We start from the raw sequence: 23,073 nt of genomic DNA, 5'->3' as shown, positions 1-23,073 counted from the left end.
CAACGCTCACTTCCATTCCTGCACTACGTAGCACTACTAATATTACCTACCCATGCCTATTGCTTATATCCAACAACACAGTGATACAAACTGGTGATAATAGCTATGAGAATCAACACACAAGAGTAGATGAGGTGAAATACTGCTTCTCATAATGTTACTGATTATTATGTCTACATCTGTATAGAATGAGGCAAAAAAATCTTGCCTACAAAGATTTTATGATATATTCTCAATCTCTTTTAATGACATATAGAAAGAAAGTACAGATAGTCCTCGGGTAATGACAGCAATCCTGGCAGTCCCAGTTGCTGTCGTAACCGCAGGACCAGGCAGGTCGTTAAGCGGGAAGACACGGGAGTCCCAGGCAAGGAGTATGGGGGTGCATGAGTGCTGCGATGGGGGTGGGGGGATGCTGTGGGGATGTGCTAGGGAGTGGGTGGGTTGGCAAGGGCTGTGGGTGGGGGCTAGGGAGTGTAGGGCTGGTGAGGGCTATGGGCAGGTGGGGGTTTTTACACACAGGCACATTCTACAGAGTATGGGCAGGCAGGGGCTACTAGGGTATGAGATCTCTGAGATCTCGTACTCTGTAGTGGGGCTTCTCGGGAGAAAAAGCGGAAGGAGTGAGTTATGGGAGTGACTTGCAACCTTCCCTGCTGGCTTCACATTGATTTTGCTTGCAGGAAGCTGGAAGGGAAGGCTGCAAATGGTGATCATGTGACCACGGCTCACTGCAATGTCATTACCATGAGCTGGGCACCCGAGCACCTGGATAGCAATCTCGTAACTGGGGCCCTGGGACGGCTGCAACTTCACTCCCTTGTTCAGCGCTGTTGTAATTTTGAACGGTCACTGAACAAATGGTCATAAGTCAAGGATTACCTGTAACTTTCTTTGTGTTATGAGAAAAGAAATCTGGACTTTGCAGATAATTCTATAAAGGGAGGGACTGAGTGACAGTTTTCAAATTTGCTTCAATGAGTAGTATAGATATTGCAGTAGTGTCACAACCTTAAATATATTATAAAGTTATTCTAAACCTTTATTCCTTACTTCCTTGCTTCCTATATATACAACATATTTCTCAGACTGAATGCTGAATTTGTTCAGATAAGAAGTACATATTGCTACATACCAAGCAACATTTATATTTAATATGTTCCACACAGCACGCTGATATCATTCAGGAGATATGGCTATGCATAAGTTCAGCCCCTCTAGTCAAACTTCTGAGAAACCCAACAATCCTCTCTCCTTGCATTAACCATGCATTTTCTCTGTGGCCAGCAAGGACTGTGAGACCCCTAGTTCTCAATGTAGTATTTCCTTATAATACTGACAAATGTGTTGTATTATAATGAGGTTGTTGATCAGGAGTGTGCACTGGCAACCATAATGTAACTAAATATTGGGGAAGATTATGGCTTTCATAGATCAGGGTTGAAAGTATAAAACATACTGATGAGAAGGAACTGGAATGAACATGCCTGTGAAGGGGCATGACTGTATTTAATACAGTCCCAAGGAACTAGGCAAACAATGAGTATCACTGCCTCTGTAAGACACTGATTTCTGCAATTTCAGTTCCTTCCTTAAAACATTGTACCACCAAAACAAACAAACCAAGATACTTACCATCTGTTTATGGCTTGGGAAGAATGTTTGTTCTACAAGAGGGAACTTCTCAGGGCCCAATGAGCTGACAATCTTGATTAGCTGAGAGAACTAGGAAGGAAGGAAGGAAGGAAGGAAGGAAGGAAGGAAGGAAGGAAGGAAGGAAGGAAGGAAGGAAGGAAGGAAGGAAGGAAGGAAGGAAGGAAGGAAGGAAGGAAGGAAGGAAGGAAGGAAGGAAGGAAGGAGAAAAGGATTCACTTGGGAACAATATTGCGAAGTGGACAAATATCAAATACAGATAGACAGGAAGGGCTATTTCTCTACTGCCTCATGTTTCATCTTACACTGATCATCAGGAACACTTGTTAATACTTGTTAATGTATGATTGTTGTCAATCATACCTTCTGTAACTACATATAAATAATCATACATACACCAAAGGCTGCCAGTGAGACTAATGAGAAACCAATGGATGCCTATGAGACACAGACCAGAAGTGGCTCCAAAGTGATTTAGTATTACCAGTCACTTTGGCTCCACTTCCCATTGACTTGTATTGTAAGTGCTGCCCCCTACTATGTGTCCACTGTAATTGCAGATCCAACACAATTCAAGTCAAGACATACCTGGCAGCAAATTGAGTATGAGTGAGGGGAGGCAATAAGAGGGACAAAAGATACCGAGAATGGTCAATGTCATTACCAGCAGCAATCTGAACCCCAATGGAACACCCTTGTGGTGTGAATACCCCCAAAGATAAAGATCTGAGTCCCCCCCTCATTACATCCAATGGCTGCCAATGAGACTAATGAGAGACCAATGGATGCCTATGAGAGACAGACTGGAAGTGGCTCCAAAGTGACTTAGTATTACCAGTCACTTTGGCTCCACTTCCCATTGACTTGCACTGTAAGTGCTGCCCCCTTTTGATTACATGCATACACATACATAACACAATCTTAAAATTATGGCAGTTTTTGAGTTTAAACAAATGAACTTCCGAAAGCTTCTGATTACACCTTGCAAATGATATGATTGCTCTCTCCCCAGTCCTCAGTATGAAATCTCTAGTGACCCCTTGCCACTATAGCTGCCTTTGAATTGTCTACCTTCTGTATCAGAAACTCTGAGCGTGCTGGGATACCTACAATGCATAGGCCCTTACTTCAAATCAACCTCTGGCTCCAAGTACCTAATGAGAAGAGGATGATTCTGGATTGTATTTTGCATGGAGCTTTATCCTTGCTGGAACACTAAAGTGCTCATCTTCTATGTACCTAAAGAGATGCAGAAATGATACAGCAAGATTGTCCCTTAAGAAAATCCAGTGATTTTTGTTTTTTTTGTTTTGCTTTTATTTAATAATCTTTAATTGAAGATTATATTATATAGATAAAACTTAATACAATCTACTTAATATAAAAATAAAAAGTGCAGAAAAAGAAGAAAAAAGAAAGAAAGAAAGAAAGAAAGAAAGAAAGAAAGAAAGAAAGAAAGAAAGAAAGCTCCCCCTTCATCCCCAGCAAGTATAATCAATTAACAACTTATCACTATCTCTTAAAGTTAAACCAACCATCTCTTCATCCCATATTCTCACCCCATTCTCTATAAACCAATTTTTAAAATTTCATCTCTCTGTCTTAATCAGCAAAAATCCATTAAGGGTTATTACTGGTTAAGGGAAATAACATAACTATTGCAAACTGTATCTATTAAACCCAGTTTGAATCCTTCCTTTTACATTTATACCTCCCTTTCTGTTTAAACATATCCCCCCTATTTCCTCTCTTCAGATAAACAAATTCTTTAAAACATTGTCATACAGTCCTGATCAGCAAAAATCCATTGAACATTACCAAAAATAACAACCCCTTTATTTTAAACTTGATCAAGTAAACTGATTTTATATTCTTTCTTCTTTCTCCCAGAGATCTTTAGCTCCCTCAAATGAAGTCCTAACATCCGCTTTCTCATACTCTCTTTGTATCTTCTCTCAGGATCATTGGCATCTTTATCAAGCCCCTTTTGTAATACCAATAAAAAAAAGTTATGGGATATGTTTAAATAGAAAGGGAGATATAAATATAAAAGGAAGGATTCAAACTGAGTTTAGTAGATACAGTTTGCAATAGTTACGTATGTTGTTATTCCTGATAACCCTTAATGGACTTTTGGGAGTGATGAAATTTTAAAAATTGGTTTATAGAGAATGGAGTGATATATGGGACGAAGAGATGGTTGGTTTTATTTTAAGAGATACTGTAAATCTCTCTTGTTAATGTTGATTATACTTGCTGGAGATGAAGAGGAAGGCTTCTTTTTTTTTTTCTTTTTTCCTCTTTTTCTGCATTTTTTTATTTTTTATTTTCTTCTTTTTTATATATTTTTATATTGTGTAGATTGTATTAGTTTTATCTGTATAATATAATCTTCAATGAAATTATTGTAAATAAGAAAATCTGGTGATCTTTTATGAACAGCATGTGGCACTGTAGAAAGGTGTTTGTTTGTTTGTTTGTTTTTATGCCTTCAAGTCAGTGTTGACTCCTGGCAACTGCTTGAACAAGTCCCTGCAGTTTTCTTGGCAAGAATTCAGAAGTGGTTTGCCATTGCCTCCTTTGCAGGGCTAAGAAAGAGTGACTGGCCCAAGGTCACCTTACCCACAACTAACTTCAAATATCTGAAGAAAAAAAAAAAGTCCACATTCACATAGATTAGGAAGTACACAGTTATGCAACTCATTCCTGCTTAATAAAAGGGAGCGAATAAATCATTCAAATGGAGTTTCTGCATGACTGATCATCCATAGCAAGGCATCACTATAAATGATGCTCTCTTCAATATGTTCTGTCCATGTCAATCCTAATTACATTAACAATGTGTCACAATATGACAACTTGATATGAACTATATTTCATTGTGATGATCTATATTAGCTTTCATGTTTATTGTTTTATTGGAGGTGCAATAAAGAATTCAATGTTTAATAGACAATAATTTTACTCTTTCATCTAGAGGACTAGTTTGCCACCTATCCTGACTGCTAATCCTTGACATCTCACATGATAGACCTTTTCATTTACTTCTGGTGAGCATGTTTAGAATTTACTTGTGCTAATTAGAACAAGACAAAGGCAAATAAATAGGACTAATTGCATACAGTGGGAACTGCAACCTAATATACAAGGTTTATTAAGGGCTTTTGTTTTGCTTTTTTGCATGTCTGCATCAAGACTGTGAGATTATGAGAAATGTTATAATATCTGGAAGTTTGGGGATTAATGTATAGATACAGGCCTTGAATAAAACATTCAATTACAATTGCCTCTTCAGTTTTCAAGGACACTGAAATGGTTCTTAAAATCCATGTAAATTAAAAATTAACATAGGAAAATTTTAGTGATCATAGAAATACTGGCACTAGTTTGTACAAACTGTGTTCTAACACAGATTTTTAACAGACTTTCACCATATCTGGCCCAGCATAACATTGTGAATCATGAAAATACAGGTAATCCTTGATTTATGACCACAATAGGGACTGGAAAATTTGTCGTTAAGCAGTGCAGTCATTAAGTAAGGCATCACGTGACTGCACTTGATTTTATGGCCTTTTTCGCCATGGTCATTAAGCAAATCATGGTGGTCATTAAGTGAGTCATCACATGACTGTGACTTGCAACCTTCCCTGCCGGCTTCCCCATTGACTTTGCTTGTCGGAAGCTGGCTGGGAAGGTCACAAATGGCGATCACATGACAGCAGGATGCTGCAACAATTGTAAAGGCGTGATGGTTGCCAAGTGCTCAAATCACAATCACATGACCGCAGGGATGCTGTGATGGTCGTAAGTGCAAGGACTGGTTGTAAGTCACTTTTTTCAGTGTCATGGTAACTGCCAATGGTCGCTAAATGAATGGTTGTAAGTCAAGGACTACCTGTAAAAATGATGAGACCTTGAACCCAAGGAACTAAAAGACTGTTAGGTGTCAGAGCCTCTGATTGTCCACACAGAAACACTCATTCCTGCTTCCTCCTATTGTCTGGGCAGTGTATTTGCTCCTCCTTCTCCTCACTGGTTGCACTGGATCTCACTGGGTCAGCCTGACTGAGAGGCACATACAGGTTAGGTCCTCACTTACCAACTACCTCATTTAGCGACTGTTCAAAGTTAAGATAGCTTTGCGACCAATCCTCGCATTTATGTCTGTTGCAGGGTCCTGCAGTTGTGTAATCGCCATTTAGGTGCTTCACAATGGCATGTATTTATGACCATCGCAGTGTCCCTCAGTCACATGATTGCCATTTGTGTGCTTTGCAATTGACTTGCGATAATAGAGACGGCAGAAGTAAAATCGTAAGTCATGGTCATGTGATGTTTTGCTTAATGACCACGTTGATTCGCTTAACAACTGAAGGGGAAGTGAGGTCATAAGTTCATCTTGGTCATGTGATTTTCTGCTTAGTGACGGCAGTGCTTAGCAACAGAGTTGCCAGTTACAATTGTGGTCGCTAAATGAGGACCACTTGTATAGGATCCTTGTGGCAAATGCCTTCTTTGGAATGAATTGCTTGGCTGGTGACAGTTGCCTTACTTGTGCACCTGGCTTCTCTATTCTGTGTGCCTCTTTTACAATTTTGGCGGAGGGGCCTCAGCTGTGCCAGTGTCCAGCAGCATGATCAAAAGGACCCATCCACCAAGACTGTGAAAGAATTGCACAATGAGAAGTCAGCATGAGCCAGGTGATGCAAGTAGAGTGAGTCCCTCTATAACAGCGATCAAGTGAAGAGGAAGTCCAGCTGCCATAAAACATAGAGCCTCTCTGGGATGACTTAGCTCTCTAAGTCATAACTGAGTGAGGAACAGGAGGAGTCCTGTCATAACTGAGTGAGGAGCAGGAGAAATAAATACAGATATATTGCACAGATGTCCTAACCCTACCTCTTAAAAAATGTACTCTTTGCACATGCAAAAGCCTGTCTGCCATTTTGTGCACGCAGAGACTACTTTTATTGAGGGTGGCTATAATAGCACAATCTTGCAAGTCTGATTGTATTGTATTTCTTCCCCCTTCTTATACACCTGTGAATTAGGGAAACGTCTGTCTGGGCCTCTTCCACATATTATCTGTCTGTTGTGGACTCAAGATATGTTTTGCCCTTCGTTGCTTTGGTTACGGAGCCTGTATATCTCCATCAAGATCATCTTCCTTACTCTCTACAAGTTTTATGCAGTGCCGCTCTGCAAATCTATATTTTTACTTTAGCTACTGCCCTTTCTTTGACAAGTTATTTAACTGCTTGTTTAAAATAAAATGAATTGGTGCTGAAATAATTTTACTATTGTGTAAAAGTGTGATTTTTTACAGTTGTTAAACTATTATGATGACAATTCCTCAGTGAGTGGTTAAAAAACGCAATCTGAGGGAGGGGTGGTGGTGGTAGCAGTTTTGAATTTCCCAGAATTAAAAAAGCACTTCAAAATAGAGCTTTCCAAGGAAACAAAACAAAACATGTACCCTAAAAATATTTTGGTCTTATTTCTCAGCTATACCTTATTCCCTTTCAGGGCAAGCAAGGTTATGCAAGGTGTAGAAAAAGATTTTCCAGAACAGCTATTGCTGAAACAAGACATTTAATGCTGAGATGGATTAAACAGCTGAGGAATGGTTCTGTTTGGGGAAGTGGAACACAGTTCTATTATTTACTGAAATCTATTCCATAGTGGTAAAGAATTAGATTTAAGGGGTTTTTTTTAGTTTTGCACCAAAAGTTGACTTTCGAATTCCTTCATATATGTGTATACCTAAAGAACTCATTTTTTATTTCATGTGAGGAAGCTTTGAAAATATCACCTACCACCCAGGGTTTGCTGCAGAAATTGTAGATAGAGAAAAGTGAATTGATACTGTGGACTCCACCATATTGGAGGCCAATGATAAGGCTGCGAAAATCTTCTCCTAGGGCCATGCTGTAAGCGTGCTGCCGGATGAGAACAAAATCAGGCTTGAAGGATCTAGGAGAAATAATCAAATAATATGTTTAAGAGTCAATTAAATCCTCCAATTCCAATCTGTTTTTCTTTTCTGGAACTTCCTCTTCTGCTTTCCTAAACTTATGACAATTTCTCAAATTTCAAGCTAAATACCACTTATGGCTTTATATTAAAGACATCATCTAAAATCTTGCATTGCCTACAGCAATAGAGTTTTAAAACTTCCAATACATTTCTTATATATTCCACTAGCACTCAGCCCACACTAGAGTGATTGTGATAAGATCTAAATATATTATTTTAGTATAGAAAAGTCAACTAGAAGTTCTTCTCTAAGACTTTTGGATAGATCCAGTGATACTTTTTGCAGTGTTCTGTATAAATGACAAAACAAAAATAGTTTCTGAATCCTTGGAAGTAGAAACTATCAACATATATAAAATTATAATAACATTTCTGAATGCAATGCACATGTCTATTTTAGAAGACTTTTTTTTCCTGCAGAATACAGCATTAAATAATGAAGCAAATAATGTTTGTTATACTCTCAGGAGCTGAAAAGAGAACTCCCTTTTGAGTCTGCTACCTTTGCATCCAAGTAGGTGAGACATCTATAGAAGGGTCTTCAGTTCATTCTTCTCATTTTCTGAATTTCCTTTCCTTGCAAATTTGTACATTTTGAATCTATTTTTCTGAACACTTCTACAATTTCAGCTGCTCCTTATTCAGAAATTACTTTTGGCAAGACAGGGATAGCATTTTAATATTTAGTAGGTTGGCTTTATATCAACAGGCTTTTAATTTAAGTTTTAGGCACATTTTTTTCATTGCAAGAAACCTATGGAATCATAGTGCTGCTTGTCTCCTTATTTGTCAACTCAATGTAATGGAAAAATGTCACTGTACACAGTCTATTTTCACATTATCTTCTGTGCAAGTATCTAAAATTAGGGCCACCTTGTGTGCCATCTTGATATCCTAGAGGAAAGTAAGCAGTTAGTACTTACTTACTTAGTAACTAAGTAACTAACAAGCAACTATAACCTTGGTAATTTCATAAAAGCAAGACTTGCCACATATCCTCATCTGGCCCATGTGCTGTTTTTACAAGTCTGGTTCATCTCCCCTGTCTAGACAGAGCACAGAAATAACATACAGGAATTTCATTTGGCTTATTGTTTTTTGAGAATTGGCCCAAATTTTCCAATTTCTTCATAATAAGAGAAAGAAAATGAGATAAAATAAATAAAGGGGGAAGACCATTTTACACATACAAAACAGGAACCTGCTCTCAAGGAATCCTCATTTGCCTATTATAGTTATAGACTAGTTTGTAAATTTTAAATTTACAAATTCAGCTGAGATATTTGAGTGACAAGAAGTACTGTATTGGAATTAGATTATTTTCTTAAATAGGGATTACTGGATTATTTTTCCAAGAAGAATAAACAATTAGGCACAAAACTGAGGCAAAGTACAAATTCTTGTGGCATTCTTGGCCTTCTCAAACAAGCTTCTGAGGGGAAAAAAACCTGGTGACCTCAGCTCCTCAGAGGAGATCATGCAGCTTCCCTGTTATTCTTCATAACATGAATTTTATAATATAATACTATCTGAGAAAAGACTTAAGGATTTAAGGGAAGAAGTGAAAACACAGTACAAACTTTCTAAGCAAAATATTTCTTAATATTTTTTAATTTTAATATTTAAAATGAAAGACGGGGTTTATTAAAAATTAAGAATCCTCGCCTCAAACTGGACTCCCTAAATGTGTGAAGTATAGCTCCCAAACACCAGAAAGTTTTCCACCCTTGTCTTAGCCAATGCACTGTTTTAATTTACTTCCAGGGTCAATTCGAGAGTTTGTTCGTTGTTTTTAAATTTATAAACAGATTGGGAAAGGAAAAAATGAAACAATAATTATCTCTGCTTTATGTCCCTATTATATATTCAGCCACCCTACGAAGTGGACCAGAAAGGACTCAGAGTCAAGTATTTTAAGTAGCAATGCCCAGATTACAGACTTCTATCCAGCAGTTTAGCTCATTCTGCATCTTAAGGGTATAAATGAATATTTTGCTGCTACTGCTGTATTTTCTCTACTGAATTGTTTCATTGCTTTCTCTTTTATCACCCCCCCCCCCAAGATTAACTGAACATAACAGTGCCAAACTTGAATGATAAAGAAAATCAAGCATAAAATATTTCTATAATTAATAAATTAGAATTAAAATAGTATGGTGGTAAGAAAAGAATGTACAAGTCACAGACATTTGGGTGTGAGGGGTATGGATAAATGACAAAACATGCATTGTAATGCAAACTCTCCCCTTTGTGTACTTTTGGGAGATATTGTGATGCAAATAAGTTGGAGATTGCCCTGGTATGTCATTTTAGTCATTTTGGTGTCACTGTAATTAGGAATGGACAACTATAGTACAAATCCTGTATGAAAAAAGTATTAGAAGATAGATTAATTTCCCAAAAGAATAAATAGCAAGTGAATGTAAGGAGAGAAGATGTAGAAACTACTTGGAAGAGTGAGAAAAAGACTGTGTGAAGTTAAGACTGCTTGATAGAATGACTAAGTAAAAATGGTGGTGGAAAACAAAAAATACGAAGAGAGAAGGATGTTGTATAATGTGTATAGAGAGAAAAACATAGTTGCAAAGAATGTAATCAAAAAGAGCAGTGTATTCCTGAATGATTAAAAATGATTATAAGAGGCAGAAAAATGCAGAGTGATTTTGATGATGGAAATTAAAAAAAATTGGAAGTGGGTGAAAAGAGCTAAATGGAGAACTTCCACTGAATGAACAGAACTAAAAATAAAAAGTGATAACATGATTCTGAAGGAGACTAAAGTGAGGGAATACTAGAATGAGAATTTCAGAGATTTATATTTAAATAATAATGAAATGTTGAAAAGTAGAATTGAAATAAATGGTACAATTGTTAGCATCCAAGAAAAATGGATGAAAGACAGTCATAAATGTGAGAATTTTGAAAAATGGTAGGGTTGTGCATGTGGCTGGAAAAATATAGAGTGACTGCAATACTTTTTTGACAAGACTGGGAAGTCTGCCTGACAACTGGAAGAATGCTGCTATTTTTTTCTTATACAAAAGAAAAGGTTGCAACAGGAAATACAAAAACTACAGTGGGATTAGTTTGTTAAGCATGCCTTGGGTGTTTGGCAGAGTTCTGATTGAAAGGGTATATGAACAAGAAGGAACTACTAAATTTTGTGAAGTCCAGGTAGAGAATGTGTAAATCAGATTTTTGTTCATTAACAGGACATTCAGTAATATATGAACAGGAAAAATAAAATTTAATGTATTTTTTTTTGGTTGATTTACATGAAGAATACAATAGTGAATAGGCTTGAATTAGGGAATGTTTTACATAAATATGGAATTAAAGTTTGGTTCCAGCTACTTTACTGCAAGTTTTGAACTGAGAACCTTGCACACTGTCATTTGTGAATTAAACTTTATTATATTAATTTGATTCTTATGAGCAGCTAACAAAATAATAGAACAATAATAAAATAATATAAAACATAAGTTAAAAATATGCCAATCCACATCTTATGGAAACTATTAATAATCTGTAATGTTTGTATGTACATGTTCCCATGATGTAGTGTCTGTCCAGCAGATACTCAGAAAACATATGTAAAATTTGTTGAGCCACAAAGCTTTAGTCTTTGAAGTAATAATTCATCAGTGTTATTTTTGTTTATTTAATTTTTGTTTACCACTTTTCCTAAAAAAAGAACAGAGTTACCCAGATTAAAGGAAAGGGAAGGAAAGTAGTACCTGGTATAATTCCTCTAGGTTCTCATAAAGAAGCAATGTGGAACAGAACTACTTCGGGTTGGCTCATGGTGTGATTATGTAGAACTATTTTGCAGGTATAAAGTTGCTTCTTCATCCAACCTATTTCCAACTTTATCTAATATGGGTTCTGGATTATATGATGTAACTCCAAGGTAGGTCTTTATTCCTTAGTGACCCCAGCTAGAAATAAATAATTGCAAATTGCAAACAATTGCAATTCCTGAATTATTCTTCAGCTGCTGGAGGATCTCTGTTTGAATTATGTATCTGTCCCTTGCACATCCTTTCTGCTTGCTTGCCTCTAGATCTTATGCCTGTATTATACTCTTCCATGTTCTTCTTTTAGGTTCTTCTCCTGATATTAGTTTATCTTTAAAGAAATGAATAAAATTTGGGCCAAGCCTGGTCATGTGAACTGAACTGAATTTCAATCTTCCTTACCATTTCAGCTTCTAGTCATTCCTCTCTGCAATTCGTTTTCTTTCCCTTTGTGGGCTTCCTGGCAGATTTTTGCTTCACACTCCTCTGTATTCATTCCTCTTTCAACACTTTCTGAAGTTACCTTTGCCCATTGCCTTTTCCTAGTCTTGTAACATATTTTTCTTTATGACTTCTGCTCACTCCTTTTCTCAGTCTAGGATAAATGACAGGCAAAGACTCTTCTGATCAGTCCATCTCTTTATAACTCAGTGCCAGGGGTTAATTACTGTCATCAAAAATATCTTTTGATGAATTTCAGTATAGAATAACATAATCTGTGTCACCCCATTCTATCATCCTTTAAAAACATAAAATATACACCCTCCAGGTTTTCTCATATCACATATGAAACTATCTTTTGCAGACAATGGAAATGTTATTATTCCAGAATACCTTTTATGGATTGGAGTTATTTTATATATACTTAAGTGTTTCTACTTATATTGATTCCATTATTATTTTAACATTCCTACAATTCCTCCTGATGCAGAGATCTTTGTAATAAATGCACAAAAATGTAGAACTTAAATTGTTACAGATAATCTGGAATTCTAGTGCAGCAGGTCACAACCCTGCCAAGATTACAATTAGGACTGACATCCAGAATCAATGGGAGAGTCAGTTTTAATTAAAGAATGAATAGGATTATATCAAGGAAACAGAACAACCTCTGACCTTTCTATTGTATTGACAGACAAGTGATTGTTCCTCAATCATCAGGATAAAGAATAAATGCTGTTAGGCAAAAGGGTTGAAATTCAGACAAAGACCACAGCTTTGAATCACTCTGTCCTGGTACTAGCACTCTTATAACTGCAATTTGCTCCTTATAGGTGGTGTTGCTTTATTAGGCTGACTCACTGCTCTTTCATTTTCTGTTCTGCTCTATTTAAGCAGCCATGCCTCCAGAAGAATGATTACTCTTATATCTAATCTATTTTCTCTTGATAAAGATCCACAGAATCCCATAAACTTTTCTCGAGTTTCATTATCATGCTAAATACATGATTCTGTTGAGTACATTATAATAAATGGTTCCAGTTTATCACAATTTAGCTAAAATGACCTAGAAACCTTTCAAACTAACATATAAAGAAAGTCAGCCTGTGACTAAGTAAGAATTATTTGATCAAAATATCACCTTCAAAACCCCTTTACTCATCTGAATTTTACTTCTGGCCTGATTTTAAAATACTAATGACATTTCAGTTTACACAGCTGAGTTATGTTTAGTCCAGTCTTTCAAATATTTGGTAAAATATATTTTATGGGAAGACTTGAAAAAGACAGTACAAAGGTTTCTGATATACATACAGGCCACCTCTGGACCAGGAGTAAGCTTTTTTTAGCTTACTCCCCTGGAAAGTGGCCTTTGGGTTCTATCTTTGTCTTCTGAAATGACAAGTGTCAACTGGAGAAATGTCTTTTAAATTGTGACATTCTGCTAATAAAATGCCCTCACCAGGGAGATTCACCCGAAAGCAATATGAATGTCTTTCCAGTGATAGTTAAAGACTCCTGACCTTTTACCAGTGTATTCACTAGTTTTCTTAAATCTTGTGTTTTATTGCTCTTTGTTGGATATATTTTATTGCTCTTTTGTGCTGTATGGCTGCTATTGTTTATGGATAGGGGTGTGTGTGAGTGCGTGCATGGTGTTTGAATAAATGCTGTTCTCACAGCTCACCAGCTGAAGGATACCATAGGAATACGTTAATAATTAAAAATAAATGTTTAAATTATTACAGCATTTTTTGCCAATAATTGCAAAGACAGTGCACAAAAAATCTAAAATACAATAAAACATTAAATTATCAAATATTTAAACGAAACTCAAAGTAATTCAGTAATTGTCAAATGGACAGATCATCCAAGAAGCATAATCAAAGAACAATTTATTAATATAGTATTACATTGTAGAGGTCTCTAAAAAATTAAGAGACTCTTGACATCTATTATAGCTGAGTATTCACATAATTGGGCATTAAGTTTCAATACCTGGGAATTCTGTTTACAACTTTAGACTGGTCAGCTTGATTTTATTTATAGCTTTTATTGTATTATCACAATCTCTTCAGATTTAGAAACCACCTCTATATGCATGGTACTGTACTTTCTACTGATTTGGGCAAGTCTTCATTTGGTTGGGATTATGGACCAGAGAATATATATATGAACAGCAAGAGGTCAGGGATTAAAGCACCGGACAGATATCTTTGCTATACCCATGGAGATTAATTTGAATGCTATGAAAAAGGCATGGGAAATTAGAGAAGAGAGGATGAGAAATAGGGAATCTTTCCAAAAGATTTGTTAGAAGTATGTTTTCATCCTGACACTGCCAAGCACATCTATCTCCCCTATCTACCTTCACCCATGTTTAGTATCTACCACATTATTTCAAGGCTAGGAATACAAGACAGCTGTGCTGAGTTTCCCAAGGGCCAAATCATCACCTATTTTGAGCAAATGCTGAGGGTTTGCAGTAATCTGCCAGAGCAGATTTCTTTCACAGAGACAAGGGAAAGGAGGGAGCTGATTCCAGAGTTGCTGGGCCAGGTCCCTGAACCTGGAGACTGTATCCCTGAAGTCAGAACAGAAGGAAGGACTTTCTCAAAGGAACATACGTTTGTGAACAGAATTTTAGGGAGAAATATAGACAGGTACTTTGGGTTATGTCTGGAGGACTATGAATGAAAGTGCCAGTAGTTCAAACTGGTCTCTGGCTTGAATAGGGAGTCTGTGAAGAACCCTGGAGCGTAATGAGACATGAGAAAAGTGTGGAAGGTCCAGAACAATCTGTAAGACTCTCTTTTGGACTAACATCAGGGGATGGAGAAAGAAATTGGGAACACCTCCCAGGAGCTATTGTAGTAACCTAAGCATGAAACAACCAAAGCATGCATTGGTAAAGCCATGGTCTTCTCCATCAGAAAATTCTGGATACGTTCTGCTACCCTTGACCATGTACCATCATTAATGGCCATAAAAGACCAACAAACCTTAGTATCGTTAGCTGATCGGCATGACACTGACACTGAAAATCTGAGGTCAGGATTTCTTCTCAATTCTGGACTGGGAAGAAAGTATGGCAAACTGGTTACATGGATGAGCTTTTTGTCTGCCAGCATTGTTGCTTTACCTACACTGTTTCTTTAATCTGCTTATATTTCTCTCATTGCGGTTTCTTAGTACCATTATCTAACTGGCTGTGATGACCAATGTGATTTTCTTAATACCCATTTGTGAGATCTTGAAGTCAGCATCAGAGGATTAATGGGCACATGGGCACGCAAAGCTAGAGACTATGAGACGCGAAAAGAAAGAAAACAGGACTAAGAAGTACAGTGTACAAATGTGCCACAACTGTTGGAAATCAGAGGTGGTAGGTGCTTTTTAGCAAACATGAAAATCAACATAGAACAGAAATAGTGCTTTCAGCTCAGTTGTAATGTTTACAGACATAAATATAAAAAATAACTGTTTCATACTCAGTCTAAGGAAAAGGTGAAAATGTCCATAAATTTAGCTTGACTGCTGATGACTACATGGATACAACCATGCTGTTTTCTTGGCAACAGTAGTGGTTTGCTATTCCAGGATGTTTTTTAATTTTCCAGTGTGTCTACATCTCCTGTGTTTCCTAGTCATTTTCTATCTAAGTGTTAACCAGATCTAACCCTGCTTAGCTTTCAAACCAGGTAATGTAAGCATAGTAGCACTTAGCCTGCAAAGAAAACTACTTTGCTACTGCCAGAGGATTAGACTTGAGCAGATCAACTAAGAAGGCAAAATTAACATCAACAACCAAGGCTTGTACACTGGTCAGTGTGGGGAAAAAAAGACTTGCCTTAGCTCTCCCAATCTCCTTTTGATTGATTAAATGCCATCAGGTCAGGTTTAACTCTTAGCTACCATAGAGAGAGATTTTCTCCAAGATGGTATGTCCTGACATTTTAGTTATATTAGTTACCCACAAATGAAATAAATATGTGACCTAATTATATTCCAACAATTTTCTGGTATGGAAGAGATATAACCTTACACTTCTTTTAATGGCTTGTGAATGTAAGCCACCAGCCTACTTTCCTAATAACAAAATACATTTACTTATATATTTTTAATCCAAGGACATGCAGAAGTCCTAATCAGCATTTGGGATATTTGTGAATATAGGATTTCCTACCAGCATAGTTGCAACTCTTCTTCCACAACAATTTTATTAATTTCCAAGAGCTCAAGAGATAAAACTGTTTCTAAAAGATTCCTTTTCAACAATCAACACATCTGCAACCCAGACTGATCTTTCTTCTACGGCTTGGGGCCATAACAAGTTGTTTGCAACTATCTATTCTTTATTGACAGACCTTGAGAAACACAGATTTTTTTTTTTTAAAAAAAGCAAGAACAAAGAGGTTAATTGGAAGGGGAAAAAAACTTATATTGTCACCTGACTACTTTTGTGCCATTCCTTATGACCTGCATGTCTATCATACAGCCAGCAGTTGAATAAGCAGCCAAGTTGAGTTCTGAAAACTCTGCCTGAAGTGGAACAATAAAAGAACACAGGGTTACTTGATAACAAAACACCCAGAGTAGAGTGACCTATTTGCAAATTTCTCTTTCAAATGGAATGTTTGTCTCAAGATTTCCACACAGCAGCAGCATGTCTAATTAGTGCTGTTTTGCACAGGAAACGCTCAAGAAGAGTTTATGGTCTAATAATAATACAACGTGGACTCTGAATTAGGTTTATTATCATCATCATCATCATCATCATCATCATCATCATCATCCCAGACCAAATCGCAAAGGAACATTCTTTAAAGAGGACTTAAATGCCTATTTCAAACACCACATCTGGGACTATTTTTGAAACCTGGCATCACTGGCCAGTTATAAACTTAACGGAGTTTAGTGCTTGTGCTATTAGCCAAAAGGTTCATTGTATTTTGAGAGAATTCCATCTGAAAACACTGAACAATTTTAGAGTGTAGTCAATCTGGGCAGTACATTATATTATGTAATTATTTAAAAATAATCTTTTTTTCATGCCTGACCACCAGAAGCAACATTGCAAAATGACTACAGGTTAGGCCAATTTCAAATAGGCTTCTCTAATTCTGTTGTACTTCAAGGACCTTAATCCTCAGTCAACATGGCCACCAGGTTAGGAAAGGCCCTTTTAGAACAACCTGTGAGCTAGCTTACCATACTAATAGTTCAACATATTCATGTGAACCTGGAACTGTGAAATACACAGGGCAAAAGGCAGGTTCTTTTCTCCTCAGGCTTGCAGAATACACAACTATTATGCATTATTTAATGCATTTATATAGCCTGAAGTATCTTGCAAAATGGTCAGGAATAGTCACCCAATCTGAGTTTAAAAAAAGCAGATTACTCCTATGTCAGTCTTTCTTAACCTTGTCAACTTTAAGAGGTGTGGACTTCAACTCCCAGAATCCCCCAGCCAGATGCGGCTCAGTTGATTAACTTCATTAGGGTGGGAAAAGTTAGTAGTTTTTAAAAATAGGGCCATGAGGAAAAATATATGTATAGCAAAAAATCAGAAATAAAGCCTGACCTAATTTATGTCAAAAGTGTGAAGTTTGGCACATCGGAGATGAAGCCAAAACAACAAATCAAAAGGTTTGATATGGGGAGGATAGTAGCTGATAGTGTTGCAGAGAACCTTACAAATTTCTCTAAGTCAATAATTTATTGTGGGGGCGGGGGACTATTCTTCTTTGAATTGCTCCAAAAGCAGGCTATAAGTTATACACAGAAAATTAAAATGCAGGGGAGGTGAGACGCTACAAAAATGCACAAAACAAATTCATTTTGATGTTTAAAAATTATTTTTGGGTTTTCTCCATAGGTAGATCCTCACTCATAACTGCATTTTTGTTAGAAAAACAATGTGAAGCAATATTGATCAAATTATTTTCCACAAGGTTTAATTGTTTGGACATTTCACTTATAAAACTATTTTTTTTCTTCCGAACAGAGTTGTTCTTCTGTTAGGAACAGCAACTTGTTTTTCTCAGAAAGATAGCACTTTCACTCGGCAGCAAACAAGGTCTAACATTCTCCAGCATAGTTAAGTAAGCGCATGGCGGTACACTCTGTACTCTACCATAACAGAAAATTCAATTAAGTCTGAGGTAAGCCTCAAAATGCTCTTAGATAAAAATCTCTTCCTAGCTGACACCTGCAAAGTCAGGAGTGAACTACATGCCTGAACTGCTTTTTGACAATCATTTTCTCACTGACCTGTTCCACTCGGATCTCAAATTCCCCATTCACCTTCTTTCCTTGAAAATATTTAGCCCTATAGAGAGAGAGAAAAAGGGGGGGGGGGGGTAAGAGGGAGAACATGTGTTAAATATATGTTTATTTTGTCCCTGTTCATCTGATTTTTTTTCTTGAAGAAATATGTGGTTCATAAGAATCATCTTGCTCATTATTGTCCTCTCTGCTTTCAGGCAAGACACATTTTAAAAAACAGATTCTCTGAAATGCGGATTTAACCCGTATAAACTGCCTTGTTTAGCTTTGTAAAGTGCAGGGGAAAATTGTTATGTTACTGTTGTGAGACTGATTGTTATAGAACTGTATAGTAACTATGGGCTCTCTTAGCACCTCAAATAAGGTAATTTGATTTGATAGTTGACCATGGCTAAAGTGTACGGAGATGGGAATCAATGGACTCATCCATGATTATGACTCCTTAACCATAGTACAAATATGCTGCGGTCAATGTTTTATGCTATGTCCTCATAATGTTGTCTTTGTCTTAACTTTAACTGTTGCTTTCCAAGGGCTCTATTAGCAAAGGTATATCTAGCTGAACTCAGAGACATTTCAAAGTTTAAAAGTAAATATTTTTCTCTGGTTCATAGATTACATAGAAAGAGATTGTCTCCAGTTTCATTGTGATGAAGCAGAATAGCAGAAAGCAACTTGGGAGAATAGGGAGAATAAGAAGAATCTGTTACGTTGCTTTATACATGCCTGAGAACAGTAACAGACTGGCCCTCACTTTTCTTCCCCCGTCATGAGTACACAAGAATTAAGAGTTAACTCTTAGTCCTGGTTCACTATTGATCTGACTGCTGTTGCCACTCCAACATCCTTTCTCAATGGTTCGTGGCTCAGTGTCCAAGGTTCATTCTTCTCATAAGGCTGTCCTGCCGATCTGTGGCCAAGGCTTTATCAGGATGCCTGCATTCCTGTTTTCTGTTGGGCAGTTGGGAGCTCATTTGGAAAGCAGCTTTCTTAGTAGGGGGTGCTTCACATCAATATTTTGGTGCTGGAGTGCCAAAGACTTCCTATTCAGTTCCTTTCACAGTTAGGTTCTTCTCATCTGCTAGGTAAACTTTATTTTTTTTCATATTCATAATTTTGTGCTTTTTTTTTTTTTTTTGCCACTGGCCCTAGAATCTGTGCACCCTTCAGATCCACTGCCTACCTGAAGCATTCATTCTGTGATTTGTAGATATCCATTCTCTTCATGTTACTAGTTGTGGTTTTGACTGCCTCTTTCCTTTCAGCAGTTGCCCTCTTGTGATCCTCAATCTTCCAGAGTGAGCCGCCTTTCTCTGGGTGCCCTGCTTTGTTGCAGTGAAAACAGGGCAGGGCCTCTCAATTTGTTTCCCCCTTGGGCTTAGGAGCTATCTCATTTTGCCTACTTGCCCGCATTCTCCCTCCTGTGGTGATGATATTCATCAGTCAACTTGACTCTTACATACTCTAGCATGAACTTGCACTCTAGCACCTACATGGTTTCTCTACTGTGATTTCCTCTTCCATGTTTCTGAGTTGCTATATAGTTTTTAGCATTCAGTAGACATATTCCTGCATTTCTTTGGATTTTTGCAATTTTGTTCCACGCAAACTCCTTAGCTCATACAGTTAACTATTTAAATTAGCCCTCTCAAGCACTTTCTATAGGCAAATCTACATTTCCTTTAGCAGTATTTTCTCTTCTTATATTAATTGGCTGCACATCTTCCATAGATAAATTGATTATAGCTCTTGGATTGCTATCTCCTCTATCTCAAGCTCTTTCTGTGGTAATAATTCCCATAAATCATCCTCAGAGAGAGGCATTTCCATTTTATAATTCCATAGCTGGCAACTTTTACTGGTTAGCTTTATTATATTTGGATTGTAGCTTTTGCCAGCCACTCTGTCTCTGAATCAGTTTCTAACGTCCCAGCCTCTGTAGAGTAGCTTCCATTGGGTAAATTTACAGCAGCTTAATCTGCAGCCTGAGCAACAAAAACTTCTTTTTTCCAGATAACTTGTTATTTGGACCCCATTACCTGTTGGCAGAGGTATTGTCAAATGCAGGATGCTTATTGGTAAGAGTTAGTTGCATAAAATCTAATTCAGCATCATTTCATAGGTTACATAGTAACAGATAGATAATTTACATTCTTGATGGAACAGAATAGCAGAGAACTCTTTGTGAGAGCTGAGAGGGAGGAGGTTACATAACGCTGCTGACTTCTTTTTCTGCTGCTTCACGAGTGTACGTGGTGTAGGAATTAACTCCTTTTAGTCCCAGTGCAGTCATCATCTGACTGCAGTCATTCTAACAATCTCTTTATAAGCACAGATTTAGGGTTCTCTTGAAGGAGTGCTAGACCTGCATTTAAGAAACTCTTTCTGTCACCACGGGGTATATTACAGGTTTTCTGCTGCTTCAACTAATAAGGGATTTTGCACAGCCATACCATTTACTTTTACCAGCTCCATGGCCGTCCCCAGTTTCTTCTAAGTGCTGTCAGCCCTAAGGATAGTTTTGGACTTACTGTAAGCATTGCTATTTCCTTGTAGCACAAGTTAAGAACGGAGCTTGCTCAAAACAAACAATCATTTGCTCCCTCTGCTTCATCCCATGCCACTCCTCTGGGTCTGCAACATGCATTTTGAGACATGAATTTAGCCCTCTTTCAACACAGCACTGGACTTGTGTTTAGAAATAGCCTGACTGATAGGTCATAGGTACTGAGCATCTCTGACTTGCGGCTTGTTAGTTGAGTGACCTGATAAATAGCTAAACACATTACTCCATACATTTGCCTACATTCACTCAACTCACTTCATCCCACATTAAGGTAAGGGATTTCCCATTCACCAGCCTCCTTACTGAGGCAGATCAGGACACAAATTTTATGCTGGCTTATTTTTCTGTAGGTTCAGGGACTGGTGTACAGCACTTCAGCATAACCATCTGGTTTCATTTATTGTCTTATTGCTTGGAACTGAATTGCCTGCAGGAAATGCTTCGCATCTTAAGGAACCAAAGAACAGTGGTCTGGCTGATTATAAACTTGAAGGCAAATCTACATATCCCTCCTTGGACAAAGAAGGACAATTGGATTGTTCTACTTCTTTGTTTAATCTTCCTGAATTGAATTGAATTTAAATTAATTTAATTTAATTTCCTGAGTTGTTTACATATTAAAGAACATTTTGCAATTTAAATCTTTGTTAGTTGCATTCTGAACTAGCCTCACAGGAGCCATCTAGGCAGTAGTTATGAAGCTGACCTGAACAGATTTTTCCCTCTTCCTTTCAGCATTATTTTTATGTCAAAAGAAAAGGCAGAGAGCTCATTCGCACAAATCAGCACCTTGTATTAACTTTTGCCATTTCTGTAAGTCATTTACTCTCATTAAGTTTTATTAAAATGTTAGCTTTCCAGTTATTTGATAGTTCTTACTCACTCACCTTAATAACTGCCCTCTGTCATTTGTAATCTAACCCATCATTTTATTTCGGTATATTTCTCAGGCTGTAAGTAAATTTCTTCTGTAGGAAATAGTTCTCTTTATTCTTGCCCATAAGCCACCAATTAAGAGTTAAACAAGGATGAGGGATGATAATTTGAATCTTCACGTAAGGATGAGAATAAGATGGCACAGTAGCAAGAGAGATACAAATTATAAAATATTTCCTGTGGCGAATGGAAATTCTTGTTCCTTGCTTAACAGCAGACGGTTATAGCCTTCTGCCCTATAGGGTAATCCTGCTTTTTAAATTTAAAAATCAATATGCACAATATTTTCCCCCTTTCAAACTTTAAATATAATGTCTGAGAGGACTATTTATATGCTACAAAATGTACTCTTGTTTGGTGCTCATATTTTATTAGTAATCATCTTACTGTTTGTGTCAGACAGCCCATCCTACTCGTCTTTGGTGTCCTGCTTGGTTTATCCTCTGCTTTGTTTATTTTTTCCCTTTCTGTCTGTACTTTCATTTGTAATGAATAAAAAAAACTACACAAATGAGGAAACCACTGAAAAAGAATGCATGGATGCATTGCTATACTCAGTGAAGCTTCCCTGGACAGTGTTCCATTTGGCTCTAGCAAGCAGAAGCTGATGACGTCAGGAATTCAACCATTCCCCTATGTTTGGTGGAAGCTAGCTGCTCCAAGATACAGATAACATTGTTATCAAGCAATTATGTATTTGCCTGTCAATATTTATCTACTATTATAGATTCTTTTGGAATGATACTTTTTTTTTAATGACAAAAATCTAAATATTGAGTTTACACACATAGCCATTTTTGCCAGGCTTTCCTCCCTGCCAAGTTTTCGTGTTGTTCTAAATCAGTGTTTCTCAACCTTGGCAATTTTAAGATGCATGGACTTCAACTCCCAGAATTCCCCAACCAGCCATGCTGGCTAGGGAATTCTGGGAGTTGAAGTCCATACATCTTAAAATTGCCAAGGTTGAGAAACAATGCTGTAAATCTTGAGGGTCCCACAACACACTGTTACTGTGCATCCAGAATAGGGCCATGCTGTAGTGCTGTATGTACATCTGTACTGTGTGATGCTGTAAGGACAATGGTTGGTGGCCCCTTGTTGAAATTCAGACATCACCAACTGTAAGAAAAGTTGATGATGTTTGACAGTAAGATAGCAATGAGACAGTGAGGGTATGTTTTTGGCAAACAGTGAGTGGAGCACGGAGGCTGTGTTGATGACGTCTAATAAACAAGCATCAATATAAAAAATAGCAGAAAAAGGATGCAAGGTTTGCACAATAAAAACCAGTACGAAGTCAATACAAAATAGAATCCAAATGACAAGCTAAAACTGCCCAATAAATGTAGA

General features: G+C 37.2%; 1 protein-coding gene across 1 annotated transcript in view; it reads right to left on the bottom strand.

The window, feature by feature from the left end:
- Positions 1–6,243: 6,243 nt before the first annotated feature.
- Positions 6,244–23,073, bottom strand: part of LOC148215960 (synapsin-3-like) — a 55,548-nt gene continuing 38,718 nt past the window's right edge. The window contains exons 3-6 of the mRNA XM_088141512.1: positions 18,207–18,264; positions 16,381–16,472; positions 7,420–7,629; positions 6,244–6,316 (exon numbers count right to left, since the gene is read on the bottom strand). Of these exons, the coding sequence (XP_087997638.1) occupies positions 6,244–6,316; positions 7,420–7,629; positions 16,381–16,472; positions 18,207–18,264 (433 nt within the window). The remainder of the gene's footprint in view (positions 6,317–7,419; positions 7,630–16,380; positions 16,473–18,206; positions 18,265–23,073) is intronic.

The sequence above is a fragment of the Python bivittatus genome, unplaced genomic scaffold (genome assembly GCF_059951505.1).
Source record: "Python bivittatus isolate LINGU-HERP-01145 unplaced genomic scaffold, Pbiv_v1 ctg000330_np1212, whole genome shotgun sequence".
In the NCBI taxonomy this organism is placed as follows: Eukaryota; Metazoa; Chordata; class Lepidosauria; order Squamata; family Pythonidae; genus Python; species Python bivittatus.
Note: the sequence above shows the minus strand (reverse complement) of the source record. Positions and strands in the feature narration are given on the sequence as shown.